At 60.9% G+C, this 23,374-nt stretch overlaps 3 protein-coding genes across 4 annotated transcripts in view; 2 read left to right on the top strand and 1 right to left on the bottom strand.

Moving 5' to 3' along the window:
* The window catches only part of FAM131C (family with sequence similarity 131 member C), a 28,212-nt gene extending 24,714 nt beyond the window's left edge, over positions 1-3,498 (top strand). Inside the window, exons 5-7 of the mRNA XM_075538364.1 lie at positions 1,773-1,955; positions 2,047-2,157; positions 2,750-3,498. Coding sequence (XP_075394479.1) covers positions 1,773-1,955; positions 2,047-2,157; positions 2,750-3,006 — 551 coding nt within the window. The 3' untranslated portion in view covers positions 3,007-3,498. The remainder of the gene's footprint in view (positions 1-1,772; positions 1,956-2,046; positions 2,158-2,749) is intronic.
* Positions 3,499-4,084: 586 nt separating this feature from the next.
* On the bottom strand, positions 4,085-13,672 carry LOC142433352 (chloride channel protein ClC-Ka-like). 2 transcript variants are annotated; one of them, XM_075538360.1, is made up of 19 exons: positions 13,573-13,672; positions 12,488-12,616; positions 12,042-12,170; positions 11,353-11,492; positions 10,933-11,010; positions 10,739-10,817; positions 10,302-10,427; positions 9,989-10,073; positions 9,586-9,687; positions 8,907-8,991; positions 8,451-8,624; positions 8,110-8,179; positions 7,861-7,971; positions 7,324-7,537; positions 6,188-6,321; positions 5,610-5,698; positions 5,401-5,484; positions 4,708-4,794; positions 4,085-4,413 (listed from the first exon to the last, which is right to left on the bottom strand). In XM_075538360.1, the coding sequence occupies exons 1-19, from the start codon at positions 13,670-13,672 to the stop codon at positions 4,366-4,368; spliced, it is 2,064 nt and encodes a 687-aa protein (XP_075394475.1). In that variant the 3' UTR covers positions 4,085-4,365. The 2 variants fall into 2 exon arrangements, with proteins under 2 accessions (XP_075394475.1, XP_075394476.1); XM_075538361.1 differs by lacking the exon at positions 12,042-12,170.
* A 4,574-nt stretch (positions 13,673-18,246) lies between these two features.
* HSPB7 (heat shock protein family B (small) member 7) lies at positions 18,247-21,201 on the top strand. The gene is made up of 3 exons (XM_075550953.1): positions 18,247-18,660; positions 19,167-19,300; positions 20,354-21,201. Exons 1-3 carry the CDS (start codon positions 18,471-18,473, stop codon positions 20,531-20,533), a joined length of 504 nt encoding a protein of 167 aa, XP_075407068.1. The 5' UTR covers positions 18,247-18,470; the 3' UTR covers positions 20,534-21,201.
* The last annotated feature ends 2,173 nt before the right edge of the window (positions 21,202-23,374 follow it).

Genomic DNA, 23,374 nt, shown 5'->3' with positions numbered 1-23,374 from the left:
CTCAGCCTGGCCCCAGGGGGCGCTCCAGACCACACGTAGAATTCACGGTGGATGTGGCACAGTGGTTTCCTGATTCAAAACCACCAGCCACAGACAGAGACAGACAGAGAGAGAGTGGCTTTCTTCTCTAGTAAAGAGTTACAGTCTTGGAAACCCACGGGTGTGTGTGTGTGTGTGTGTGTGTGTGTGTGTGTGTGTGTGTGTGTGTGTGTGTGTGTGTGTGCTCTGAGTCAGCATGTTTGGATTTCTGTTAGCCCCCTGTCAGTCAGCCACTTGGAAACCTCCCCTGCAGGCCTCTCCAGGGGAGGCGGCTCCCATCAGCTGAGCCTCTCTCCCCAGAAGGGTGGTGACCGTGTTGGGTGTGACTCAGAGCAACATGCTGAGCACAAGGAAACACCGCCCGGTTCTGGCCGTCCTCACAAGTGTTGCTGTGTTTGAGCACGCTGTGGGTGACACCGTGTCAATCCACGTCGTGAGGCCCGCCCAGCCGCCGCCTGCCGAGGCCGGGCCGTGAGCAGACAGACTAGTAAGAGGTCTCTGGTGACCCACAGCACAGCCTCCCAGCTCTCTGCCTGCCAGCCTCATCTTCCCCGACTCCCAGCTCGCCCCTGCTTGTGGAGAGAGCTCCCTCCTTTCTCATCCCCTCCCCCATTTCCCCCAAATTCCATCTCCTTCATATTGCTCTTCCTTCTTAACTGTCACTGTTCTTCACGCCACCCTGGCTGCAGGGACCCCAAGATCTGTGTCCACAGCCTGGGTTAAAGAAGGTGCCGGATCCTCACCAGCCCTCCCGGCCATGGCTGACCCCTGGGCTAGTCCTGAGCATACTCCCTGTCTCCCTGGCCCGCACTCATGCTGCATCACTGCAATGGTGCCTAATGACCTTCCTGAACCCCAACCCTCACATTCTGAGGTTCTTCCTAAATAGCAGGTCTCACCCCTTACTCTCCTGCTGTGGCCCCCACTTCTGTACAGACATACCCCAAACCCTCAGCCTGGCTTCTCTCGCCCCTGATTGGTTCCCCATCTCTCCAGCCACCCCAGTCCTGGGGTTGCCCCCATGCCTCACCCCGAGTCATCCTGGAATCAGATTCTGCCATGCCTCCCATCCTCTTCTCGTCCCTGAAGTAGCCTCCAGTCAGCCCAACCCCAGTGCCCATCAAAGCCCACATCCAGGCCCACCTCTTCCAGGAAGTCTTCCCTGCCTGCTCACCACCCATCAGATCCAGGCACAGGGGATGCCCTGCCAGAACTTGTTAATTCATGGAATGTGAATCTGCTCAGGCAGAGGGGTCTGAACTTGGTCAAAGAGGGGAGGACAGGCATCAGGGGGCCTGGGCAAGAAGCCCCGGTGGACAGGGACACTGATGGGGAGCAGGGCACTGGGGTACACGCGTTGGCAGTGCCTCTCGGGTGAAGTGGGGCTACAGAGCTGGGGGAGATAGAGGGGCTGTGGAATTACACAGGTGCGGAGCATCTATGGATGGGGGGTTTTGAGTAGGCCTGAAAGACTAGGGACCTTGGAGATTGGGGAAGGAACCCTAATGGTGTAGCGGTTACAAGTTGGGCTGCAATCAGCAAGATCAGCAGTTCAAAACCAGCAGAGCTCTTTGGGAGAAAGACAGGGTTTTCTGTTCCCATAAAGTCTTGGAAACCCCCAAGGGCAGGTCTACCCTGTCCTACAAGGTTAGCATGCGCGGGCACTATCTCCTGGGGAAGCTGGGGCGTAGGGCCCTGGGCTGGGCCTGGTGTCTGACCCTCAGTGCCCACAGGGGTGGTTCAGAGCATCAAGGATCACATCACAAAGCCCACGGCGATGGCACGCGGCCGAGTGGCCCACCTCATCGAGTGGAAGGGCTGGAGTGCCCAGTGGTCGGGCTGGGAGCTGTCGTCCGTGGAAGAGGAGCATTACTGTTGCCTCCCGGATGAGCTTCGAGAGGCCCGCTTCGCTGCAGGTCAGCAAGGGGTGGGCACGGATGGGCTGCCCCGGGGAGGTGGGGCTGCAAGTCCCAGGGGCCTCTGAGCTGGGTGGCACTCTCCCCACAGGGGTGGCCGAGCAGTTTGCCATCACCGAGGCCACGCTGAGCGCCTGGTCCTCCCTGGACGATGAGGAGCTGTGCCCCGAGAGCAGCACGTGGGACGCCGTCCACCTGCAGGGTATGGTGGGGCGGGGAGGGGCAGGCGGCAGAGCTAGGGCAGCATGGCCCAGATGGCCCCGTGCGCCCTCAGCCTGATTTCTCCAATGGTGAAACACGACTGGCGAGGCTTCCTGGGGGACTCTGGCCTCTGGTGCCGGAGCCTTCTGAGTGCCGGGTGCTGTGCCAGGGGCTTCTCGGTGGGATGCCCGTACCTGCCACCACAGCCCTGTTCCCATCCCTATCTACGTATCAGGAAAGTTGCATAGAGGTATCAAGTGGGATCAGAGCCCTCGCGCCAGGACCCTCTGCCCCACCCACCAACGTTTTAGCAGAAACCCCAGCTTTGGTGAACCTAAGCCTGGGTGCCCCCTGCACTCCTCCAGCCCTGAGGGGTGAGCCAGGACACACCCCCAGAGATGCCCTGAGTCCCATTTCTTACAGTTTTGAGGATCCGAGACCACTTAACTGCTGGGTTCAGGCTGCCCTGCCCCCCTGTAGCCGTCTGGGAGGAAACTGGGCTCAGAGGGGTGCAGTGTCTTTCTCAGGGTCACCCAGCTTGGTGGTGATGGGCTCCTCTTCCCCGCCCCCCCACCCCCCGGTTGCTTTTCCAGACCTAGAGAGCGTCTATGTGCAGGACAGCCTCCTGAGCCCCTCGCACGAAGACAGCCTTCTGGCCTTCTCCCCTGGCCTCTCTCCCGACGGCTGGCCCTCCCCTGAGGAGCCCCCCACCACGGTGGCCTGCCCAAAGTCCCGCAGCCCCAAGCAGCAGCATCGGCGGCGGCTGCCTGGGGGCCCGGGCCAGGGCTCTCTGCCCTCGGTGGACAGCGGCTCCCTCTCTGAAGAAGAGGACGAGGTGTTCTATAACTGAGGCTGATGCCCAGGACCTGGCCCAGTGGGCCTCAGGGCAGGCATGGGGTGGGGGGGGGCTCCTGTGACCACTGTGCCACCATGGACCTGCCCCAGTCCTAACTGTCACACCCCTTCTCCCCTTTCTTCTGTACCTGCCTCAGGTGGGCACTACCCTCTGCCGGGGTCCCCACCGTCAGTGAACCAAGGACTTGCAGAGTAGACACCAGAGCCACCCACCCCCGAGGGGCTGACAGCAGCCCCCAGGCCGGCACCCCGTGAGAGAGGCTGGGAGGCCCAGTGAGCGGGGTCTTGGGCTGCTGTCTTGACCATGGGGCTCAGTCCCTCCCCCCTCTCTGTGCTTCTGTCCCCATCACAGGTAGCTAAATGTCTCCTCCTCGGCTCTATGCCCTCCCTCACTTTCTGAACTGAACTGAGTGCCCCCATGCGAAGGAATCCCCCCCTCCCAAACAGCCCCCCCACAACTCTCTTGAGGTTCTCTGAAGACATTAAACTGGTGGATTCATCCTTGGGCACTTGGTTCTGTTCGCTGCGGGGAAAGGCTCATGTCTCCTCAGGCTGCTGGGGTTTCCAAAGGACGTAGAGGTATACACCCACTAGTTGGTTCACTGCCACCTAACCTGGGGACACTCTGTGGAGGATGCTCAAGGCTGTCGCCCACCCTCACCCCCCAAGGACCCCACAGGAGCCCTGCTCAGTCAGTCCTGGCTCAGCCAAGGTGAGGTGGAGGCTGGGGTGGAGGGGCTGGGTCACAGGGTCCCACTTATTCCGAAGGCCAAGTATCATGAGATCTGGTTGTGTGGGGCAGGGGGGTCACTGGCTGGGCCTTGACCCTAAGGCTCTATCTACCTCAACCTCTCTACCGAGAATCAGGAGACCAGGAACCCTGGCCTGCAACGCACATGGCCAGTAAGACCCGAAGAGCCCACTCAGGCACCAAAGCAGGTAGAGTCGAGGTGCCGGGTGGGACTAAGCCCCGGGACTAAGATCAGGGGTCCACAGGGCTCTGGGGATCAGCTTTATTTTTCTCAGGGGTTTCTGGTTGGGCATCGGGAATTCCCACTGGTCTTTGGTGACAACATGCACTGGCCTCTTCATTCGGCGGTTTGCCGAAGCTTCAGTGAGCACCCACTGTGTACTGACTTTTAGCTGCCAGCTCTCTGTCAGGGTGGACTTGTCCTTCAAGACATTTAATGGTTGTCCAGCAGATTGGGGTTAGCTGGGTGTTACCTGTTTACTGAGGATTTGAGCTGGGCTTGGGGTACAGGGGTAGGCTGGAGTGGCAGGGACAGAGGCAAGGTCTCTGCCCAGCCTCAGCCACCGGGGCAGCCGAGCATCCCACTTCAGCTGGCCAGGCAGCTCACTTTGGGGCTGGTGGATTTGTCAGGTTAGAAATTGCTTTCTTTAACTAAAATAGAGAGAAAGACATTTTTTGAGGGAGTGTAGAGCGGGCTCAGAGTAGGGGGCCTAGAGCTTTATTTGACTCCCTTGGGGATAGGTTCTGGGTTAAATGTAGAGCTAGTGTCTGCCCATTGCACAGATGGGCTGGCTGAGGCCCAGAGGGTGGCTAGGTAGTAGAGGCCAAGCCCAGACGGCCAGTCTGCGGGCAGAGAGCACTCTCAGAAGTTCTGTGCCCATAGTTGGATAGAAGAGAGTGATGCCCTCCCACCCACCCCCCGCAACCTGCTCAGGCCCTGCGTACCTCCACCCAGGACACGAAGCCAACAGCCCTGCCCCGAGACGTCACAAAGAGGGACGGGAGGTTCATCAGCTGGAAGAGGCTGTGTGCCTGTCGAGGGGGTATCGAGAAGTGCTGGGGTGGTGTGTGGTGGATGCTTCTCACCCCAGGGGGGCTCCCATTTCATTCTCTCAAGGTTTCCCTTCCTGGGGGCTTGGAGTAGAGGTAGAGGTGGAGAGCCCACTAGGTCTCTGCCCTGCGATGCCCACGTCTGTGTGGAACATTAGGGGCTGAGACCTGCAGTGTCGATCATGACCAGCAGGGGTCTCCAGAGCCCAGGCCAATGGTCAGTGGGGTCTCAGAGGACCAGTCGTGTCACCCAGCATCCGCAGGCCAGAGGGTTTGGGGCCACCCCTAGGTCTGCCTAGCTTGCTTCTCCACACCCTGCCACCCCCACCCAAGCATGGAAGCACTTAACCTTCGAGATGGCTAGGTGATTTCCCAGAAGCACATGGGACTTCTATGGCCCTCTCCCTCCTGCTTCCCAAGCTTTTGTGCCTCACCCCCCCACCCCACCCCCCTGGCCCTGGCAGCGGGAAGCGGGTGAAGCAGGTCCTGCAGGCCCTGCCATGCCCATTTGTGGGTGCGGCCTGACAGCCAGGGAACCTGTTTCCCACAGGCTCTTCTCCAGTGCAGGGCTTGAAGTCTCCCCATTACCTGGTGCAGGGAGGTCTCTGGGGACAGCTGCAGGCTCACAAGCTCCACGGGACAGCCCCCAGCCAAGAGGTCCTGGAGACACCTCTGGAGGGGAGAGAGTTATGGGGCCTCCTTGTCCCCAGTGACCCCTCTCAGGCCGCCTCTCCCACAGAGCAGCTGCCCCCACCCCTCCCTCCTGTGGCCCCTGCTGACTCCCCACTAGCACCCACCGGCTGTTCTGCACTCCAGGAAGGTGGCTCAGCCTGGAGGGCCTGCACCAGCTGGGCCTTTCGCACAGTGCCCACCAGGATCTGCGACTCTGAGCGAGGGGATCAAGGAAGAAGGAGAGAGCAGCGTTATAAAGTAGGGACCCATTTCCAGAGCATTGATGGCCTGCGGTCTGCAGAGAGCTCTGAGGGTGGTGGTGATGGTGGTGGTGGTGGTGGGGGAAGATTTTTTCACATGCCAGCCATCAAGGTCAGGAACTGGGCCCACCATGTCCCAGCAGGGGAGAGGCCCAGGGATGGGACCAATTCCCAGATGCTGTTCGCCCTCTCTGGTAGACAGGCCAGCCACCTGCTCTCATCTCTGCGTTTCCGATGAGGAAGCTCAGAGAGATGGAGGCGACTTGCCCAAAGCCATGCAGGCTCTTAGTCCCAGGATCTGGTTTCAGATTCAGGTCTGCCTGGCAGCATCAGTGGCCAGCCTGCCCTTGCCTGACTCCCAAAGGAACCCCGAGACAATGCCTCCCCTCCCCGCCCCACTCCCCCCAAGCCCCATCCTCCCACCACTGTCCACATGCTGGCACCTGTACTCTCCACCAGGGGGTACTGAGGTACATCTGTGGAGGTCACGACCTTGACTACCTCCTCCAGCGCCGTGTCCTTGGCCAGTGTGGTGATGGCGCAGTTCATGAAGTGCCCCACATTCACGCAGTGGGAGCTGCAGGCAGAGGCAGCTGGTGAGGGGATAGCCAGACCCAAGATGAGGTGAGGGGAGCAGAGAAGCGCTGCTGAAACTAGGGACCTGCTGTTCTCACACATGTGTATGTGTAGATAGAGGGGTTCCTGGAACCCCACCATGGGCAGAAACCTGGGGCTGTCTTCCCTCGTGGTCTGACTCTGGATTCAGCCTCCTGGGCCCCCGGGCCCCCTGAGCAGCCACACTTTGCTGATGGTCCAACTGGCTGCCCTGGAGGCGTGTGTGTTCAGAGGATTTTATGGCCAAAGGAGAACTTGGGCTGAAACCTCGGCCGCCACTCTTCCCATCTAACAGACAAGAAGTGGGACGTGGAGCAAGGCAGCAGCTTGCATGGACTTGAACCTGGGTCCCAGACCAGGGACTCACATAGCCTCTTAGTTCTGTTTTTCCTTGATGGACACCACCCTGGTCCTGTCCGGTCAAGTCAGGCCCTCTAAGTCCATTCCCTTCCTCCAGCTCCCAGCCTCCCTTCAATGCAACAGAACAGCGGGGATCTGAAGCCAGATCCAATGCTGGTTGGTAAGGCTCTGGGCAAGACGCCACACCTCTCTGAGCCCCAACTCTCTCACCCAACAAATTTAGTGAAAGTGTAACCTCAGCGTGCTGCAAATAGGTCCACAAGCTTGACAGCTACCAGAAAGTCCCAAGTTCAAGTCTTCCCAGAGGCACCCTGGGGAATAGGCCTGGCACCCGTTTTGAAAGACCAGGCATTGAAACCCCTATGAAGCACAGTTCTGACACTCCCAGAGCTGCCCTGGGCTGGCATCTACTCATGGCAGGGGTGGTGATGGCGGAGTGAAGATGGACTGCCAAGTGCCCAAAGCCACGCAGTGAAGACAAGAGGGCACTCCAGCCCCATGTCCTGGGCCAGCCCCCGGTGGGTATCTTGTGTAGGGAGGGAGCCACGCCCTCACCAGCCTGCCCCAGGCACCAGCACCCTCCCGCCAGCCGGGTTCGGTTCACCTGATGGGGCGGCCCCGGACCTTCGGCAGGAAGGGCAACTTCTTGACGATGATGGTGCCTTCGTAGAAGGAGGGCTGGCAGCTCTGGGTGATGGCGTTGGCCGCCAGCACCGCCAATAGCACGGGCAGCGCATGCACGATCTGGCCGGTCAGTTCAAAGGCCAGGATCGCCGTGGAGATGGTGTGGGTCACTGCCCCGGAGAAGGCTGCAGCCCCTGCAGGGGGCAGAGCCCAGTGGGGGCAGCTCAGGCTGGGCAGGCCACTTGGGAGGGCAAGATTGACAGCTTTCTGGCCATGGGCTACATTGGGAATGTCCAGAAGTCCCTTGACTGAGGCTACATGCTGGCCACTGCCCTAATGCTGGGCTGAGTGAGTAGGAGAGCAAAGGGCAAGGGAGGAGGAGTCAAGGCGGGGAGAGTGGAGCCAAGAGAGGGTCTGGGGGCTCCAGACTGGGGACTTAGGGAGAGGACAGGCAGGCTCAGGGCCCGCCATCATGGCATGCACAACTACAGTGGGTCCTTCAGGTTGAGCCACTCACCTGCCAGAGCATACCCCCCGGGGATGATAGGATAGGTGACCCCTCCAGCGATGATGCCCTTGGGGAAGGCAACAGAGAGGGCCTCCCCCAGGAGACGCCCGATGGCAGCTCCTGCCAAAGATGTGCGCTAAGGAGGAGGGAGTCGGGCCAATCCAGCCCCCACAGCCTCTACCCTTGGTGATCAGCCAAGGTACCCCTCCAGGGAAGGGGGGAGTGGTCCAGGAGCCACAGCCGAGGACTCAGACTCACCGAAGACAAATATGGGCAAGAAGTATCCAGCCGGCATGGGGATTGTGGTGGCCAGAATCAGCATCCAGAACTGTGGGCAGGGCACAGTGTCCCAGAGAGAAAGAGAGTGTTCCAGCATGCTTTGCTTCTTCTCTCTCAAAGTTCCCTCGAAGGCAAGCATAGTAGAATACTCCCAATTTACAGATGAGGAAACTGAGGTCCAGAGACAGGCTAGGACCACAGCTCAGGCGGGCAGGGATCAGCTCAGGGAACCTGGTGGAAGGTCTGGCCCTGGGCTGAATGCTATGCCCGGGGCAGATCTGAGCTCTGGGCAGGAGCCTTCATGGGCCTGAGAGACCCACCTTCATGACCAGGAAGAAGGCCAGGGTCCCAAAGATGGTGAAGCGCGGGTGATACCACTCAAACCACAGGTTCTCGGGGTCAGGCTCAGCGGGCCAGGGTGGGGACGAGTTCCGGGTGGCGAGTGCCCAGGAGTTGTTGTCGAACAGGGAGTCCAGATGTTCCTTCATGGACAGCTGGGCCCGGGCCGGAGGGCGTTCCACATGACGGCGGCCCAGGCAGTGTCCAGCCCCCTCCCCCAGTGCTGCCCGCCTCAGAGCCTGCTCTGTCACCTCCTTGCTCGGGGTCCTGGCAGGGTCTCTACGACTCCCTAAGGCCCAACTGCCCAACTGAGCAACAGTGGCAGGCAGTTCATGGGAGTGGTGCAGCCAGGCTTACATGAGAGGAGGGAGACTCAACGTGGGTATGAGGAGGGGCCCTTCTCCCCACTCCCCTGCCCCCAGCCCAATGCCCCTTACCCGAGAAGCCATGAAGCGCCCCACGCCAGGGGGGTAGGTGATGGAAGCAAGGATCAAGGCCACTAGGGCAGAGTACAATGGCTTGCTGAGGGAGAGAGGGGGACCAGGCTTCAATGACAGCCCTCCCCCAACAATCACACCAGGATCAGAGACCCCCAACCGCCCACCCCAGAGCCTACCAGCAGAGCTGGATCCTGTGGAGGCTGGCAGTAGAGAAAGGGGCATGGGCTAGCCCCTCCCCAGAGGGAAGAATCAACCCCCCCCAGGACCAGGCAGGCTGGGGAAGAGCAGATACAGGGTTGCCCTGGGCTCAAGGGAGGGGAGAGGTGTTATTCAGGGGGTGGGGGCTCAGTGAGGGCAGTGGAGTTCAGTAAGGGGGGGCAGTTACTGAGGGGGTGGAGACTTGTGGAGGAGGTGGGGCTAAGGGATGGGGTGGGGACTTAGGAAGGAGATGGGGTTAAATAGGGGGGTGGAGACTTGGGGCAAAGGTGGGGTTAAGTGAGGGGGTGGAGACTTGTGGAGGAGGGTCGAAGTGAGGGGATAGGAGTGGGACCTCAGGAATTTAGTGAGTAGGACTCCATGGGGAGATTCTTGGGGGCTCCGTTGGGGAGGAGCTATGTGCCCAGGACAATTGGAATCCAGAGGGCCCCTAAGAGCCCCCACCCCTGCCCAGCCCCACCTGGTGGCCAGCAGCTTGGAGGTGAACCGATTGGTCCTGATAAAGAAGAGGAAGGTTCTCTGGCAGAAGAGGTAGGCACAGCTCAGGATGCCACAGATAACCCTGGGGGGTGAGGGTGGTGAGTCCAACCCAGGCCCCTCCCCAGTGTCAGGGCCAGCCATTCAGGCCTGGAGAGGCCTCCAAGTGGGCCCTGTAGTGACCCGAAGCCCCCGATCGCCCCACCCACCCCCATGGAGTTGCTGTTGACTCATAGTGACCCTGTATAGGGTCCGGGAGGCGGTCAGTCTGTGTAGAGTCAGACAGCCTCATATTTCCCCTGCGGAGTGATCCGTGGGTTTGAACCACTGACTCTGTGGTTTAGCCCAATGCTTACTCAACAGCACCACCGGGCTCCCCCACTCACCCTAGCACCACGAAAAAGAAGATCTCGGGCAGGTCGAAGGGGACGTCCACCCGGAAGCTGGTCTTGAAGAGGGAGGTGATCGTCTCTGAGGGGCGAGGTACAGAGGTCACGCGCTAGGTCCAGCATCATTAAGCAGGGTACCCGTGGGGCAGGCCCTGCCCCTTGTGCCATTTTCCTGACATTCCAGGCCCACGGAGCCTGCCCCCTCCCGCCTGCCTCCCTGCCCAGCGTCACCCCTTCTCCTCAGAGCCCCCCACCCTCATGCTCAATAAAGGCTGCCCCCTTCCCTTTCTCCGGGCTGGCCGCGGCTCACCCTGCTCACTGTTGAAGACGGCCAGGAGCCGGAACATGAACGCGCCACACGTGGCGGCGAAGAAGCAGCGCCAGTAATCCCAGACGGAGTAGTGGAAACACAGGACCTCGATGCTGAACAGGACGCCTGGGGCGACGGAGAGCTCAGCTCTGCGCTGCAGTCCCGGGGAGGGGGGCCGGGACCCCTGTGCCCAGTCTGGGTAGGGACTGCCACTAAAGTCTCATGACAGCCTGGCCGAGAGGGACTGTCACTAACCGCACCCGTCAAAGGAAAGGAGAGGTGAGCTCCCGGGCCTACCACTAGTTAGAGAGTGGTCTGAAACCCTCCATCCGCCTTCCACGCACCCCTGCAGCAGGAACCCCGTGCCTCCCCCAGGCCCATCGGCCTGCAGAGCTGAGGGTCTGTCCGCACCCTTGGGGGGTGGCGGTGGGACTCACCGCTGAAGGGCGCTGCGAAGACTGTGGCCACGCCCACCGCCGCTGCCGCCACCAGCATCTCCTTCTGCTTGGCCCTGTTCTGGGGGGCCGGACACCTGGCCTCAGAGTCGGCCCTGCCTCTCCCTGCCTCTCGCGTGCACTGGCTGGTAGAGACCCCATTTCTCAAAGAGGGGCACTCACCCAGCACCCCTTACCTCGGACTCCCGGGTTGCCTTGGTGCGTACGCGGCTCAGGTAGGCTCCAATCATCACAGACAGGTGCACGAAGGGGCCCTGCAGGGGGTGAGGAACGTGTGGGTGTGGGGTGGGCACCTTGGGGGGAACCAGGGCCCCTGACTCCCCTTCAGGTCCAAGGTGTGAGGGGCCATCACCCAGGGCCAGTGGTGGCATGGCTGCCCACCACAGCGTCCTCCTCCAGCCCCTAATCCACTTCAGAGTCCTGAAGTGGCCGCTGTCACACACTGGGGACCCCGTCTGTATGCTCCAAGTCTGAGAGCTCCCGAGGGCAGGGGCTGGCTGCGAGCTCTGAACCAGGTCAGGGTGGGGTGCTGGGAGCCAGGGGGTGGGAGGGCAGCGCAGCATGGGGTGGGATGGGCATGTTCACGGCGCCCGTACCACTTTGCCCAGGAAGATGGTACTGCCGCTGGCCAGAGTGCAGGTGAGGCCTACCACCTTGGCCCCGAAGTTCTTGATATCCAGGTAATCCTCTAAGATCACGCCAGACAAGATGGTCTTCAGCTCTGGGAGGCCAGAACCTAGGCAGGGCCGATGGAGATTGGAGCCGGAGCAAGAAAAGAAACCGTTTTCCACCGCTCCCCAAGTATGTTCACATCTGGAGTGGTTAGGTCCTCACAGGCCTGTGAGGTTCAGGTTGCATACTGCCGGTGAGGAAGCAGAGGGCTGAAGAAGGACAGAGAGTTGTCCATCTGGGCCTGCTAGATAGCTCTGATGGGGTGCGTGGATACAAGATGGGGCTCAGGCCTCCACTGGCTGCAGCCCTGGCCTTCTCCCCTGTTACCCTGTCGCTGGAGGCCAAGCTGAGAGGCCTGGAAGGGCTGTGTCCCACCATTAGCCGCCCCCCCCCCCAGGATACCTTTGACCTGGACCCTGCAGGGGGCTGGTCCTCTGCATCACAGGCCAGAGGAGTCTCAGGTAGCAGGCAGAAACCCGGGAGACAGGAGATTCGGCCTTCTTCCCGCTGTGTGACTCCGGTCAATCGACAGGGCTGCTCTGAGCAGCTGTGAGATGGTCACTCTCCCTGCTTGGCCCATCGGGGGCCTGTGGGGCCAGAAGCAAGGGCTTACCTCCGGAGAAAGGTGTGATGCTCTGGGAGAAGCCGGAGGAAAAGGAGACCAGGGCCATGGGGTACACCGTCCAGGAGAGATACCGGAGCAGGTGGCTGTCCCCAATCTCCCGGTACAGCCACTTGTGTGCTAGGGACGACAGGAAGTCAGGGAGCCACCCACAGTCCCTGCAGCCCCGTGCCCACCACCAGGAGGCTCCAAGAAGAGGTCCCTGGGCTCAGATGGGGAGGGGGTCTCAGGACATTCAGGGTGCTCTCACTCAGGGAGCACAGCAGGAGATGGAGGCCCAGAGAGGAGCAGGCCCTAACCAGGGTCACACAGCATGCCAAGAGCCAAAACAAAGGGAGCTGACAACTCAGGCTTCCTCCTTGTGCGGGCAAGTGTACGCACGCGCGCACACACACACGCACACACACACCAGCCACGCCTGGAAGCAGTCACCTCACCTCTGACCACACGGGCGATGGCGAAGTTCATGGCGTAGCTGATGAGGGCCATGAGCACCCCAAGAGTCATCAGGAGGTGCCAGTCCTCACCCCCACGGAACAGCTTCTGCCTCAGCCACTCCAGGCCGGCTGTGGGAGGGGTGTCAGGTCAGAGGCAGGGGTGTGGGGCAAGGACAGCCCCTGCCTGGAGCTTGGTCCTAGTCCAGGCAAGCAAGCTATAGGGGCTCTGCCTTGCTTAAGGAGCAGGGCAGGTTTGTGGCAAGTGGAGACGGCCTTTGCTTTACCACCCTCCCCACCCTTGGTGTTGCTGGGGTCATCCAGTTCACGCCCACTGGGGGCTGCCACGTGTGCAGGGCAGAACTGCTCCACGGGGGCTTTAAGCTGGTGGCCTTTCAGAAGCAGGTCCCCGGGCCTGGCCTCCACAGTAGGTTTGGACCACCACCACTAAAGCCATGAGCTAAATGCTTAACCAACTGCTTGTGAAACCCAAACACCACCCCCACCCTGGTCTGGTAGTCTCCCAGGAGTTGCAGCATACCAAGGATCCCTATCTTAGAGAGCTGGAGAGGTTAGCCAGACTCTGTAGTCCCACAACCTGTGAGGCTATCCCACAGGCCCTGCTGGGCCCCCAGGACCTTCCCCCTGCCCACTAGCTGCCAGCGCAGCCTGGGCGCTGGCCCTCACTGGTGGTGAGTTCCAGCCCCAGGACTGCAAAGGACCTTTCTGGGACCCTTGTCTCTTCTGCCCCCAGCTAAGCAGGTGGTCCCACTCTCAAAGCGAACAGGGAACTGGGGATTCAAGGAAGAGTGTCCCGTCCAGGCTCCCCTAGCACCCTGCGGTGGCACTCTGGGGCCCCTTCCCTCGGCCCTCTCCCAGGTTCCGGTGACTGAGCACCCAGGGGTGGGGCTCAGGACAGGGGCCTGGGTACAGAGTGGACACAGTGACCAGGCCTTGGCATTGCATCTGCCAAAAGGCATAAGGGAGACACCTGGTACATCCAACTCACAGACAGACAGATTCCTTCATCCCAGGCCAGTGCAAGGTGGCTGGGGACAGGGGAGGGGGAGGGGGAACCCAGCTCTCACCTCGGATGCCTCTGCGGATTCGGGGACACGGGCTCCACAGCTCCCGGAGAGTCACGGGGTTCCCTGAGGACCCCTCACGCAGCCCCACCAGCTCTTCCATCGTGTCCCTGGTGAGCAGACAGAGGGACAGAGACCCTTCATGAGCGGCTCCCACACGTACCCTGCCCCCTGCCTCATCTAGTGCTGCTGCCTCCCAAAGAGAAAGGACCTGGGGGAGGGTGAGAGGATCTGGGGACACCCTAAACACTGAGCGATGTCACTGTGAGGTGTCCACGTGTGCCTGACATGCAGGTTATGTGGCTCCCCAACCCCTAAGCAGCTTGGTTACAAGTGGGGTCCCTGGCCTCCAGTCCCCTCCCACAGACGTGGTTCCCACCTCCCGGGTGATCAGCCACATCTACTGTTGAGAGCTGCCTCTGTCTGGGGGCAGTTCTCTCACTGTAGATGGCTCTAAATCCCATGCCCACCCTGACACCCTCCTCCCGCTAGACAGGCTGCACAGGCAGGGAAACCTCAGATCTCAAAGAACCCCTGGGAAAGTGAAAGTGGAGTGTTGGCTCCCCTTCCTGCTCCCTCCTGCCCTGGCCTGGGCAGTCCCCTTCCAAGTTCTGGCCCCAGTTCCATGCCCAGTAGCCCCTCACCTCTGCTGTCCACCCTGCAGTGGCCCCGGCCAGCTCTCCTCTGCCAGAGATTCCTGTGCCTCAGGCTTAGCTGCACCTGGACAGGTGTGCACTCCACCAATCAACACCCGCCCCCCCCCCCCCCGCCCCGGTTGACTGTGGCCATTAAGAACGTCCTTGACAAATCACCCAGAACTGGCCAGGCCGGCTAAGTTGTGCAGGGCACAGAGCAGCGGGAGGGCACAGGATGCAGGGATACCCCTTCTCTTAGAAGCCAGCTGCCTGCAGGCCCCATGGGAAAAGAGCCCCCCCGCCCCCAAGGACCATGAAGGTCATATGCTGGGTAGAGGGCCGGGGCTCGGGCTCTCCGAGCTGGGTGTGAAAAGGCACATCGAGGGAGACTATGTCCCCCCAGCAGAAGAAGGGACTCGGGTTAAGGTAAAGGGGGCTGGGAGCCCCCCACCCTTCTGTGTGTCAGGCCCTGTGGCCACCCACACCCCCACCCACAATCACAGGGTAGCTCACAGACACCCACTGATCCCTGGTTCCATCTTTTCTTAAAGAAGTGGAGGGTTGGCCTGGCACTGAGGCAAAGCCTGATTCCCACCCAGGTTTGCCCAGTTGCAAGCCGGCACAGAGGCTCCGCTCCATGTCCCAGCCTGGGCAGCCACCTTGTCCATAGGCCGCAGCGAGGCCAGTGAACTGGAGTAAGGGCAGGGGTTAGGGCTGCCTGACCCTCTGAGGCCTCTCGAGGAGCCTGGACTTGATCCTCCTGTCTAGCCTATTAGCCTCAGGGAAACAAGCAAACAATTAATTTCCTTCTGGTTCACTCTGCCTTCCTGCCCCAGTGAAGCAAAGGAAAACCGTGCTCCATAAGGCTTCCTTCCGATGGCTGACTTCCAGGCGTCTGTCACCAGGCCTTTCTTCCACGGCACCTCTGGGGGGATGAGAACCACCAACTTTGCGGTTACAACCGATCATGTTTAACGGCCCCAGTCAGGAACTCGCTGTCTCTGAAAACTCCCTTTCAGACTGCAAGCCCAGGGGACAAGTCTCCGGCTTTGTCCCACGCCAGCAGAGTGGGCGACACAGTCAGGGAACAGGCACAGGCGGCTGTGCATCTGCTTCGCCCCTGAGTTCCGGGGGACATCACTGCTCTGCAGCTAGCCAGAGGTGTGGTTAATCCTCTAAGGTCACACAGCAGAGGCTGAGCCCAGACCTCGATGGGTAGGTTTGGAGACAGAGCAGAGGCTCAGTGTCTGGCGCCTCCCTTGGGAGAATTAGACAAGAGATCCGCTGTCCACTCCCAACCACCGTCCAATCCCTGTCTCCCCAGACAACAAATATGATGGCCGTTCAATGACTTGTCAAAATCCTGGAACCTGAGCCACCTCTTGCCCCTAGATGCCAGGCCAAGTCATCAATTAAAAATAGGAGCATGTGCACGTGTGTGTGTGTGTGTGTGTGTGTGTGTTGTGGGTTGGGATTCGGACAGAGGACTTGCTGCCATGTGTGGACCTGGGCCCATCCTTGCCCCGATCACCCCAGCCGGTGGGCTGTTTACAGTAACAGCATAGCTGGCTGATGTGTGTTGACATGTCAACCCCCAGCCTCTGGCTTCCGGCTGCCCACAGTCTGACAGTGTGGTCAGCCTGCCAGTACCACATGCCCACACCCTCACGCCCCTGCCCTGTGTGCACCAGGAAACTGAGGGGAGGATGTCAGGGACACATGTCCCAGGACAAGCCTCCCCAGCACCACTTCCACATGCATCTCTCTTCAGTGTGAAACACCCAGCAGATGGACAGGAGGTGGCAGCAAGGGGAGAGCAAGCCTGGAGCCTCCTCCAACTGGTCCTTCTCCACTCAGAACCTCAATCTCCTCCTCTGTCCCCTGGGGGAGCCTGGGAGCCAGGGGCCTGCACCTGCCCTAGTCCTCAGAGCCTTCAGCAGTGTGAAGCACATACTATGAGCTTGGTAATTAACTGCTGAATGGCGAATGGTTTCTGGACACTGGCCCGTGGGCTGGCTATGTGGAGAGCTGATGGAAAAATGCCCGGTCCTCTTCTAGAACCACTCCATCAAGACCCCAGGGAGCAGGAGGAAGTACTTCCCCAGGTGATGGATACCATGGGAGGCTTGGGACCCAGCGGAATGGCTCATCTCTGAAGTGCCCTCAGCCCCTGTGACCTGAAGGGAAACGCATGCCTGGTTACAGGGGAACAGCTTTGATGACCTGTCAAGGTCCCTCCTGGCCCTGAAGCCCAGAGAACCCGGAAGGCTCAGGGATGGAGAAGGGGGAGGTGGGTGGCGTGGGTAACGGGATCTGACACCCGGGAGGGAGCTGTGACTCAGGCCCTCGGCACCATGACCGTGTGCCTGCATTTAACCACTGGCTCATTTCCCTGGCTGCTGAGGCCCCCTCCTCTGCCCTCCTCCACCCTCATCCTCTTTCTATGGTGCCCCAACGCAGGGCTCTGCCTGACAGCCCAGCTAGAATCCCCTTGGCTCAGGTGGGTGACACAGGCCAAGCAGGGGTCGCCACTGGAGGGTGGTAGGCACTTCTTGCCCCTGTCACCACCCTGATGCCCAGCTCAGTCTGTGCTTCATGCCCTGCTCTGTCCCCACTGTGTGGACTACCAGTCATGGTAACAGAGCCCCAAGAACAGAGCCCTATCCTGCATGTCATGGGTGCCAGAGAGAAGAGGGCAAGGCCCCACCTTTGGGTGCCCCCAGTCTAACAGGAAGACAGATGTCAGACAAGACAGGGGAGAGAGGACATGGCCAGGGGATCCCAGAACTCAGGAGGACCAAGCCACCCTGCCAGGGCTGGGGCTGAGCTTCTGGGCAGGGCTCCCTGTGGCCAGAGCAATCCAGGAGGCCTGCGTGGAAGAGAAGGACCACCAGTTGACCTGAGAAACAAGGGCAGGATTTAGCAAGGAGAGTAGAGGCCTGGCACTGTGACCCTGGGAACAGTCCTTGAATGGTTTCTGCCCACCTCAGATCAAGGCTTCCCTCCTGGTTCTATAAAGCAGGGGTGGGTGAAGGGGGCAGTGGGGCATCACCCATACATGTCTGTTCAAGACACCCAGCCTCCAGCAGGCCCGCAACACCCAGAGCAAGGGCTCAGGAACCAACGCTCTAGCTTTGAACCCCAGCTCTGCCTGAAAACCATGTAACCCCTGCACTGCTGTCTATAAAACACATCCCTGCCTCCTCCCTCCGGAGCAGCGTGGGAATGGGACAGGGCCCTGCTGGTGAGGAGCCCGGCCAAGGACTGCAGCCCAGAAGCTCAGAAAGGTGAGTGAGACCTACTAAGAGAGGTCTCCTTTTCTGAGAACTGAAAGTCCTCTGGCTGCAGTCTCTGGTGGGTCAGCCCTGTGAGAGGAAGGGCAAGTGGACGGCATAGCGGCCTGGGAGCACCACCTTCCAGACCTTAGGACAATTACCCTGAATGCCGCCCAGCCCCAGGCCTGCCTCAGAGCCTGAGGAGAGAGCAAGCATGGACTCTGTCCCCAAGGGACAGCTGCACATCCAGCCCCCTCCCCAGGGTGGGCTCCGACTTTCCTAAGAGGTGGGCCGTAAACACCCGTCGGCCTGAGGGAAGCAGCCTGCCACCTCACAGGGGATCTGGCAGATATCAGGGTCCCCAGCCCACCCCACCCTGCAACCCCACCATCTCTTGCTCTCCCAGAGCCCGTGAAGGCAGGGGGTGGTGCAGGTCCCTCTGCCCTAATTCCCCACCACCCAGATCCCCCCTTACTAAGGACTGGAACTCTGGGGCAGGGGAGGGGGCAGGAACTAGAAGTCTGTGCTTACAGCCCCGCGGAGGGCCACAGCTCCCTGGCTGATGGAGGAGGCACAAGGCACAGAAATGGCCAGGTCCTTCCAGAGAGCAGGCCACGAAGCCCCCAGGAGTGAGGGGCAGCATGGGTGTCTGAGTGCACGGAGACAGGATCCAGCCCCGCCCTCGAGCAGTGCTGAGGCCCCAGGCTGGTGTGACCAGCCTGGAATGCGGACTCAGGCGGCAGTGAGCTCAGCGTGGCCTGTGTGCACCGCCTGTCAGCAGGGCAGTCTCGGTGGAGAAGCGTTCCAGCCCCCTCTGGCCGCCTGCAAGAGGCCTAAATTTAGCTGGTAGGGGCTGGCTGGGGGCCCAGGGACAGTCCGGCCTTATAAAGCACCGGCAGTCGGGCCCCCGGCACGTTCCCTCCGAGGCCTGCGGCCCACACCCTTTCCTGTGCAACCGGCCGGCTGGACAGGGGCCGGCTGCCCGCCCTGGATGAGCCACCGAACCTCCTCCACCTTCCGAGCGGAGAGAAGCTTCCATTCCTCCTCCTCCTCCTCCTCCTCCTCCTCAGCCTCCCGAGCCCTCCCGGCCCAAGACCCCCCCATGGAAAAGGCCCTGAGCATGTTCTCCGAGGATTTTGGCAGCTTCATGCGGCCCCCCTCCGAGCCCCTGGCCTTCCCAGGCAAGTGTGGGGGCTCTGAGGAGCGGGCGGGCAGGTGGGCGCACAGGTAGGGCTCAGAGCCGGTGCTGTGCAGCTGCAGCCAAGTGGCCACCAGGACAGGTGTGACCATGAGCACAGGTGGGCCTCCAAGACATCTGTGAGCCCGGAGCTCAGCTACAGCACCAGTGGTCCCATGTGGCCACAGCTGTGGCCGGGGCCTAGCTGGAACTCTGGTGGGCTGGGTGGGACTGAGGGGTTGGAGGCATTCCCCAGGCTCCAGGCCTGGAGTGGGGTGCTACCCACGGAGTCACACCCGCTATCTGCGTGGGGTGAGACCTGGTCTCTGGGCAGGAAGAGATAGGCTTCCTGGAAGTAAAAGGTGAGGGGAGCGCAGAGGGGCTTTAGGGGCAGCAGCTGAGAAGGAAGCCAGGTCCGGGGAATCCACGTATTGCCAACAAGCCAGAGACCCAGGTTCTGGAAATCAGCCCTCCCCGGGCAGGGCCCAGCTCACGGCTGCCTTCCCACAGCCCGTCCTGGGGGGCCGGGCAACATCAAGAGCCTTGGAAATGCCTATGAGTTTGCAGTGGACGTGAGTGACTTCTCGCCGGAAGACATCATCGTCACCACCTCCAACAACCACATTGAAGTGCGGGCTGAGAAGGTGAGTCTGGCCCCCACCCGCTCCGGGACTCTGCTCCTTATCCTGTGCCCAGCCCAGCCCTTCCCTACCCTCATGCTGCATCCTGCGACCCCAGACCCAGGCCAAAGCCCCTTCCTGCCCCGGGACTCTCTGAGAATAAGCTGGGGACCCTGTTCTCCATTGTTCATGAGCCACGGGACCCCTGACTGGCCCTCTCTGCCCCAGGATTTCCAGGTTCCTTCTTCATGTCCCCAAGGGCCCAGGGCTGTGACCTGGCCGGGGAGAGAGGAGGGTGACTGTGAGGAAGGGAGAACAGGGGGTACTGGGGCAGGAGGGTCCCTGCCGGCCACACCTTCAAGCTCTGTCCAACTGGAACCAGAGGTCAAGCCTCCTTTTGGAGCACTCAGATCAGGATCAAGGCCGGGCAAAGGGTCCCCAGGACATTGAACCCCACATTCCCTCCACCTACGTGTCTCAGGGTCACTGTGTCACTAGACCTGAGTCTGGGGGCTGCAGCGGGAGGGTGCGGCCTCCTTGGGCAGGGATGCTGCCCCAGGTGGGATGGGAGCCCCAGGTGTTGGAGGGGGAGAGGATGTGCTGAAGACTCCCTGCCGCCAATCCCCACAGCCCACGCACCCCCAAAACTGAGTAAGGGAGCCGGGTCAAGACCCAGCATCAGCAGACAGCCCTCGCCAGTTGTACCCCCCACCCCACCCCCGCCCCCGGTGACTCAGCCGCCTGAAACACCCACCTCTGGACACAATGTGCTGGCAGAGCTCGGGGGGAGGGGCCACTGGCCCAGCCCCACGTGGGGACACGCAGTGCATGTGGGTGTCCGGGGAGACACGGCTCTTGTCTTTGCCCACTCCTCCGGGGCTGCGCCAGGTCCCACACGCTGAGTCACTCCCTCCCCAGGCCTCTCGCTTACCCTCTGTCTGCCCCTGCTTAGCCCTCAGCCCGGGATGACAGGGCAGCACTTAGAAAGGCGGGAAGCAGCCGGAGGAGGAGTGGGGGGCTTGATGTGCACAGGACAGGGGTGGGGGCAGCCTGCCTGATCCACCCCCTCTTCCCCAGCTGGCAGCTGATGGCACCGTCATGAACACCTTCGCCCACAAGTGCCAGCTCCCTGAGGACGTGGACCCCACGTCGGTGACCTCGGCCCTGCGGGAGGACGGCAGCCTCACCGTCCGCGCACGGCGCCACCCGCACCCAGAGCATGTTCAGCAGACCTTCCGGACGGAGATAAAAATCTGAGGCCTCCCCCACCCGCTGCCCGACTGCAGACAGTCGGCCGCAGACAAGCCTTCCCACCCGCACCAAAACAGCCCCCAGACATCTCAACCCAGCCTTCTGACCCTGACACCCCGGGGCCCCAGGCGGGTCTTCCCAGCAAATTAGGGCCTTCTGCTCTGCCCAGAACAGGCCTGGGACCCCCTGGCCTCACCCATAGCCCCCAGCTTCAGATGTGGCTTTCTTCATTAGTCCAAACTAGAAGGGTTGGGGTGGGGAAAGAGGGGTCCCAGTGAAGTCCCTATGGGGGAGGGTCAGGCAGGACCTCTGGGCTAATATCTGCAGGACAGACAGACAAACCCTTTGATCTGTGGAATCTCTGCAGGGCGGGGGACCCAGGACTGGGCCTCCTTGGCCAAGGGGAGGGGAAGACAGAGGGAAAAATCATAAAGGTGCCCATCCATGTGGTACTGCCCCAGGGCAGAGGGAGGCCTAACCAGATAGCTGTGAGGGTGAAACCCCTCTGTGCCCTGCCATTCTCTAAGCCTCAAGTCATCTGGAAGGCTGCCTGCCCGCTCTGGTGCCCCCACACCCCTGGGGCTCATTCCCTAGTCAGCCAGCTGTACCAGGGCAGGGTCATGTAGTGTCTGTGTATCAATGGGGTTTTTCCAATACAGCTGGTTCATGTCAAATTGTGTAACTCCTGCTGGTGCCTCCAGGGGATGCTGGGGTGGAGGTGGGGCTGGTCCTGGGGCACCTGGGCTGCCGACAGGATTACCAGCAGAGGATGGGAGAGAGGACAAGTGGGCTTCAGGTGTTCAAGGTTGGATGCCAGCTTTTTGCCAACCTTCTCATATGGCTAGGAGTCTTCCCAATCCTGCCTCATCCTTAATCTATGACTCTTTAGACTTGGTGTGTACACACACACACACATCATTGTTCTTCAAATACCAGTGCTCTGAGGTGTAAGTCAGAGTATTTTAAGACCAGCGTTATCCTCTCCATGTTATCAATGGGAAACTGAGTGTCTGAGCAGTTGAGCCCCTGCTGCCTCACTGAAGGCTGGATTTAAATCCAGGACGCCAGAAGCCACTCTCTGCCCACATGCACTGAGGAGCGCTTCCTCTAGATCCAGAGCCCTGGTGGCATGGTGGGCACACACAGAGCTGCTAGCAGCAAGGCCAGTGGGTCTCCGTGGTGGTGGTGGGGGGAGGCGGAGATGAGGCTGTCTGCCTCCGTAAGGCTACAGCCTCAGAAACACAGCGGGACAAACCTACTCTGCCCTACAGCGCTGCCAGGGGCCAGCCTGGACTCCATGCCCATGGGTCCCGCCTCTAGGCCCTCTGTCCCCGGCCCTTCCGCCTGGGGAGGAGAAGAGCCCACAAACAGTCCCCGATCGATCTAAGGATCCAAGACAGGAACCGCCATCAGCCTGAACCCCAGAAGCCCTGCTGCACCCAAGGGCCCTGACTTAGTTTCCCACATAGAACCAGGGCGCAGGTTAGTTAGTCTCTGAGCAGGACACACAGCTCCCCTCTGCCCTCCACATCCCTCATGTCAGGGACCTACTCAGGTGACCTGCCACCCTGCCATGTTCAGGCAGTTTGCGTAGGACAGGGGTGCATACATGTGTGTGCATGTACATGAGGGGCTGGCATTGCACTGTGGACTTCTGCAAACCACCTGCCGCAGGGCCTGAAACTCTGGACCTGGCAGTGGAGTGAGGCTGGAGCAGGGCATGGAGACCCCCAGGAGAAGGAGACACATCTGCCCAGCAGATTTTGGGGTGCTCAACACCTCACAAAGACGCGAGTATGGGTACTCGCAGGCTTCCCTGTCGTTTCCTGGGCCCACCTGGGCGATAATCCTGGGATGGTTTCGGTGGAAAAGCCTGCAGGGACTTCTCTTCCAATTTCCCTTTTTATGTTCCTCCCGTCCCTCAAGAGTGGCTCGTCTTCCTGCTGCTGTGTGCAGGCCCTGGGACCTGCATCTGGGCAGCCTGCAGTGGGTCCTCTCTGAAGCCCACCTTGTACCAGATGGGGGGTGAGGCCCAGAGTCCGCAAGCTCGGAAGCAGAGGCGACTGGAACCCTTCAGGGCTGGCTGGCCCGGGGCATGGGCCCTGTGGAAGCACACCCCAGGTGCTCCCCAGTAGGCGGGCTGTGGACAGGAGGGGGGCGCAGTGCAGCGATGAGGTATTTCCAGCCTCTGTGACTCACTGATTCCACTGGGCTATTTGCAGCTCCAACACTCATCAGCCAGGGGGAGGGGGCGGGACCAGATTAGGCCCCCCTTGCACTCCTCGAAGGTCAAGCTCACCTTGGCACCCTAACCTCAACGAAGGCCTGCCCTCCCTCAAACGCCAGGCCTGGGACAGCCCTGGTGGGGAAAGGGACAACTTTCAAAACGGCTAGTGGGCTGGATACCTGCCACCTCCTTGGACTAAACAGCCTCCCCCTCCAAGACCTCAGTTCTGGGGAGTGGGGGCTGCATAAGTGGCCCAGCGGCCTCTGGGGATTGGCACATCCTGTCCAGTCTGGAGCCTGCTGCCGCCCCTTGAGCCAAAGTGACCCCATGGAAGAGGAGGGTGGAGAGGTGGCGATGGGCAGGCCTGGTCATTCATCTGCTCTGCCCTGCAGGCGCTTGGGTTGGTCTCTAGTACCTGGTCTCCCAGAGACCCCACCCCTTCCCAGACTAAATATAGACTTGGCTGCAGGCTGGCACTGGGGAAGAATCACTACAGGAGTCTCATTCATCGAGTGCCCAGCGTGTGAGGACGCCCGGCCCTCCCCAGCCTCATCTCACAGCAACAACCAACCTTTACTGAGGAGGGAACAGAGCTTCAGAGAGGTCAAGCAACTGACCCA

This window comes from Tenrec ecaudatus, chromosome 1, assembly GCF_050624435.1.
Source record: "Tenrec ecaudatus isolate mTenEca1 chromosome 1, mTenEca1.hap1, whole genome shotgun sequence".
Taxonomy (NCBI): domain Eukaryota; kingdom Metazoa; phylum Chordata; class Mammalia; order Afrosoricida; family Tenrecidae; genus Tenrec; species Tenrec ecaudatus.
The sequence above is the reverse complement of the archived record's forward strand: the minus strand, read 5'-3'. Positions and strand labels throughout refer to the sequence as shown.

What these genes read in the sequence shown, in the direction of transcription:
- LOC142433352 (XM_075538360.1), bottom strand. Translation starts at nt 13,672, where the DNA reads ATGGAAGAGCTGGTGGGGCTGCGTGAGGGGTCCTCAGGGAACCCCGTG. An exon ending in CTTCGCAGCGCCCTTCAGCG is followed by an intron (nt 10,428 to 10,738) that starts GTGAGTCCCACC and finishes CCGTCGCCCCAG; the next exon opens with GCGTCCTGTTCAGCATCGAG. An exon ending in GCTTCGTGTCCTGGGTGGAG is followed by an intron (nt 4,414 to 4,707) that starts GTACGCAGGGCC and finishes TCTCTATTTTAG; the next exon opens with TTAAAGAAAGCAATTTCTAA.
- HSPB7 (XM_075550953.1), top strand. Translation starts at nt 18,471, where the DNA reads ATGAGCCACCGAACCTCCTCCACCTTCCGAGCGGAGAGAAGCTTCCAT. An exon ending in CGAGCCCCTGGCCTTCCCAG is followed by an intron (nt 18,661 to 19,166) that starts GCAAGTGTGGGG and finishes GCCTTCCCACAG; the next exon opens with CCCGTCCTGGGGGGCCGGGC. An exon ending in TTGAAGTGCGGGCTGAGAAG is followed by an intron (nt 19,301 to 20,353) that starts GTGAGTCTGGCC and finishes CCTCTTCCCCAG; the next exon opens with CTGGCAGCTGATGGCACCGT.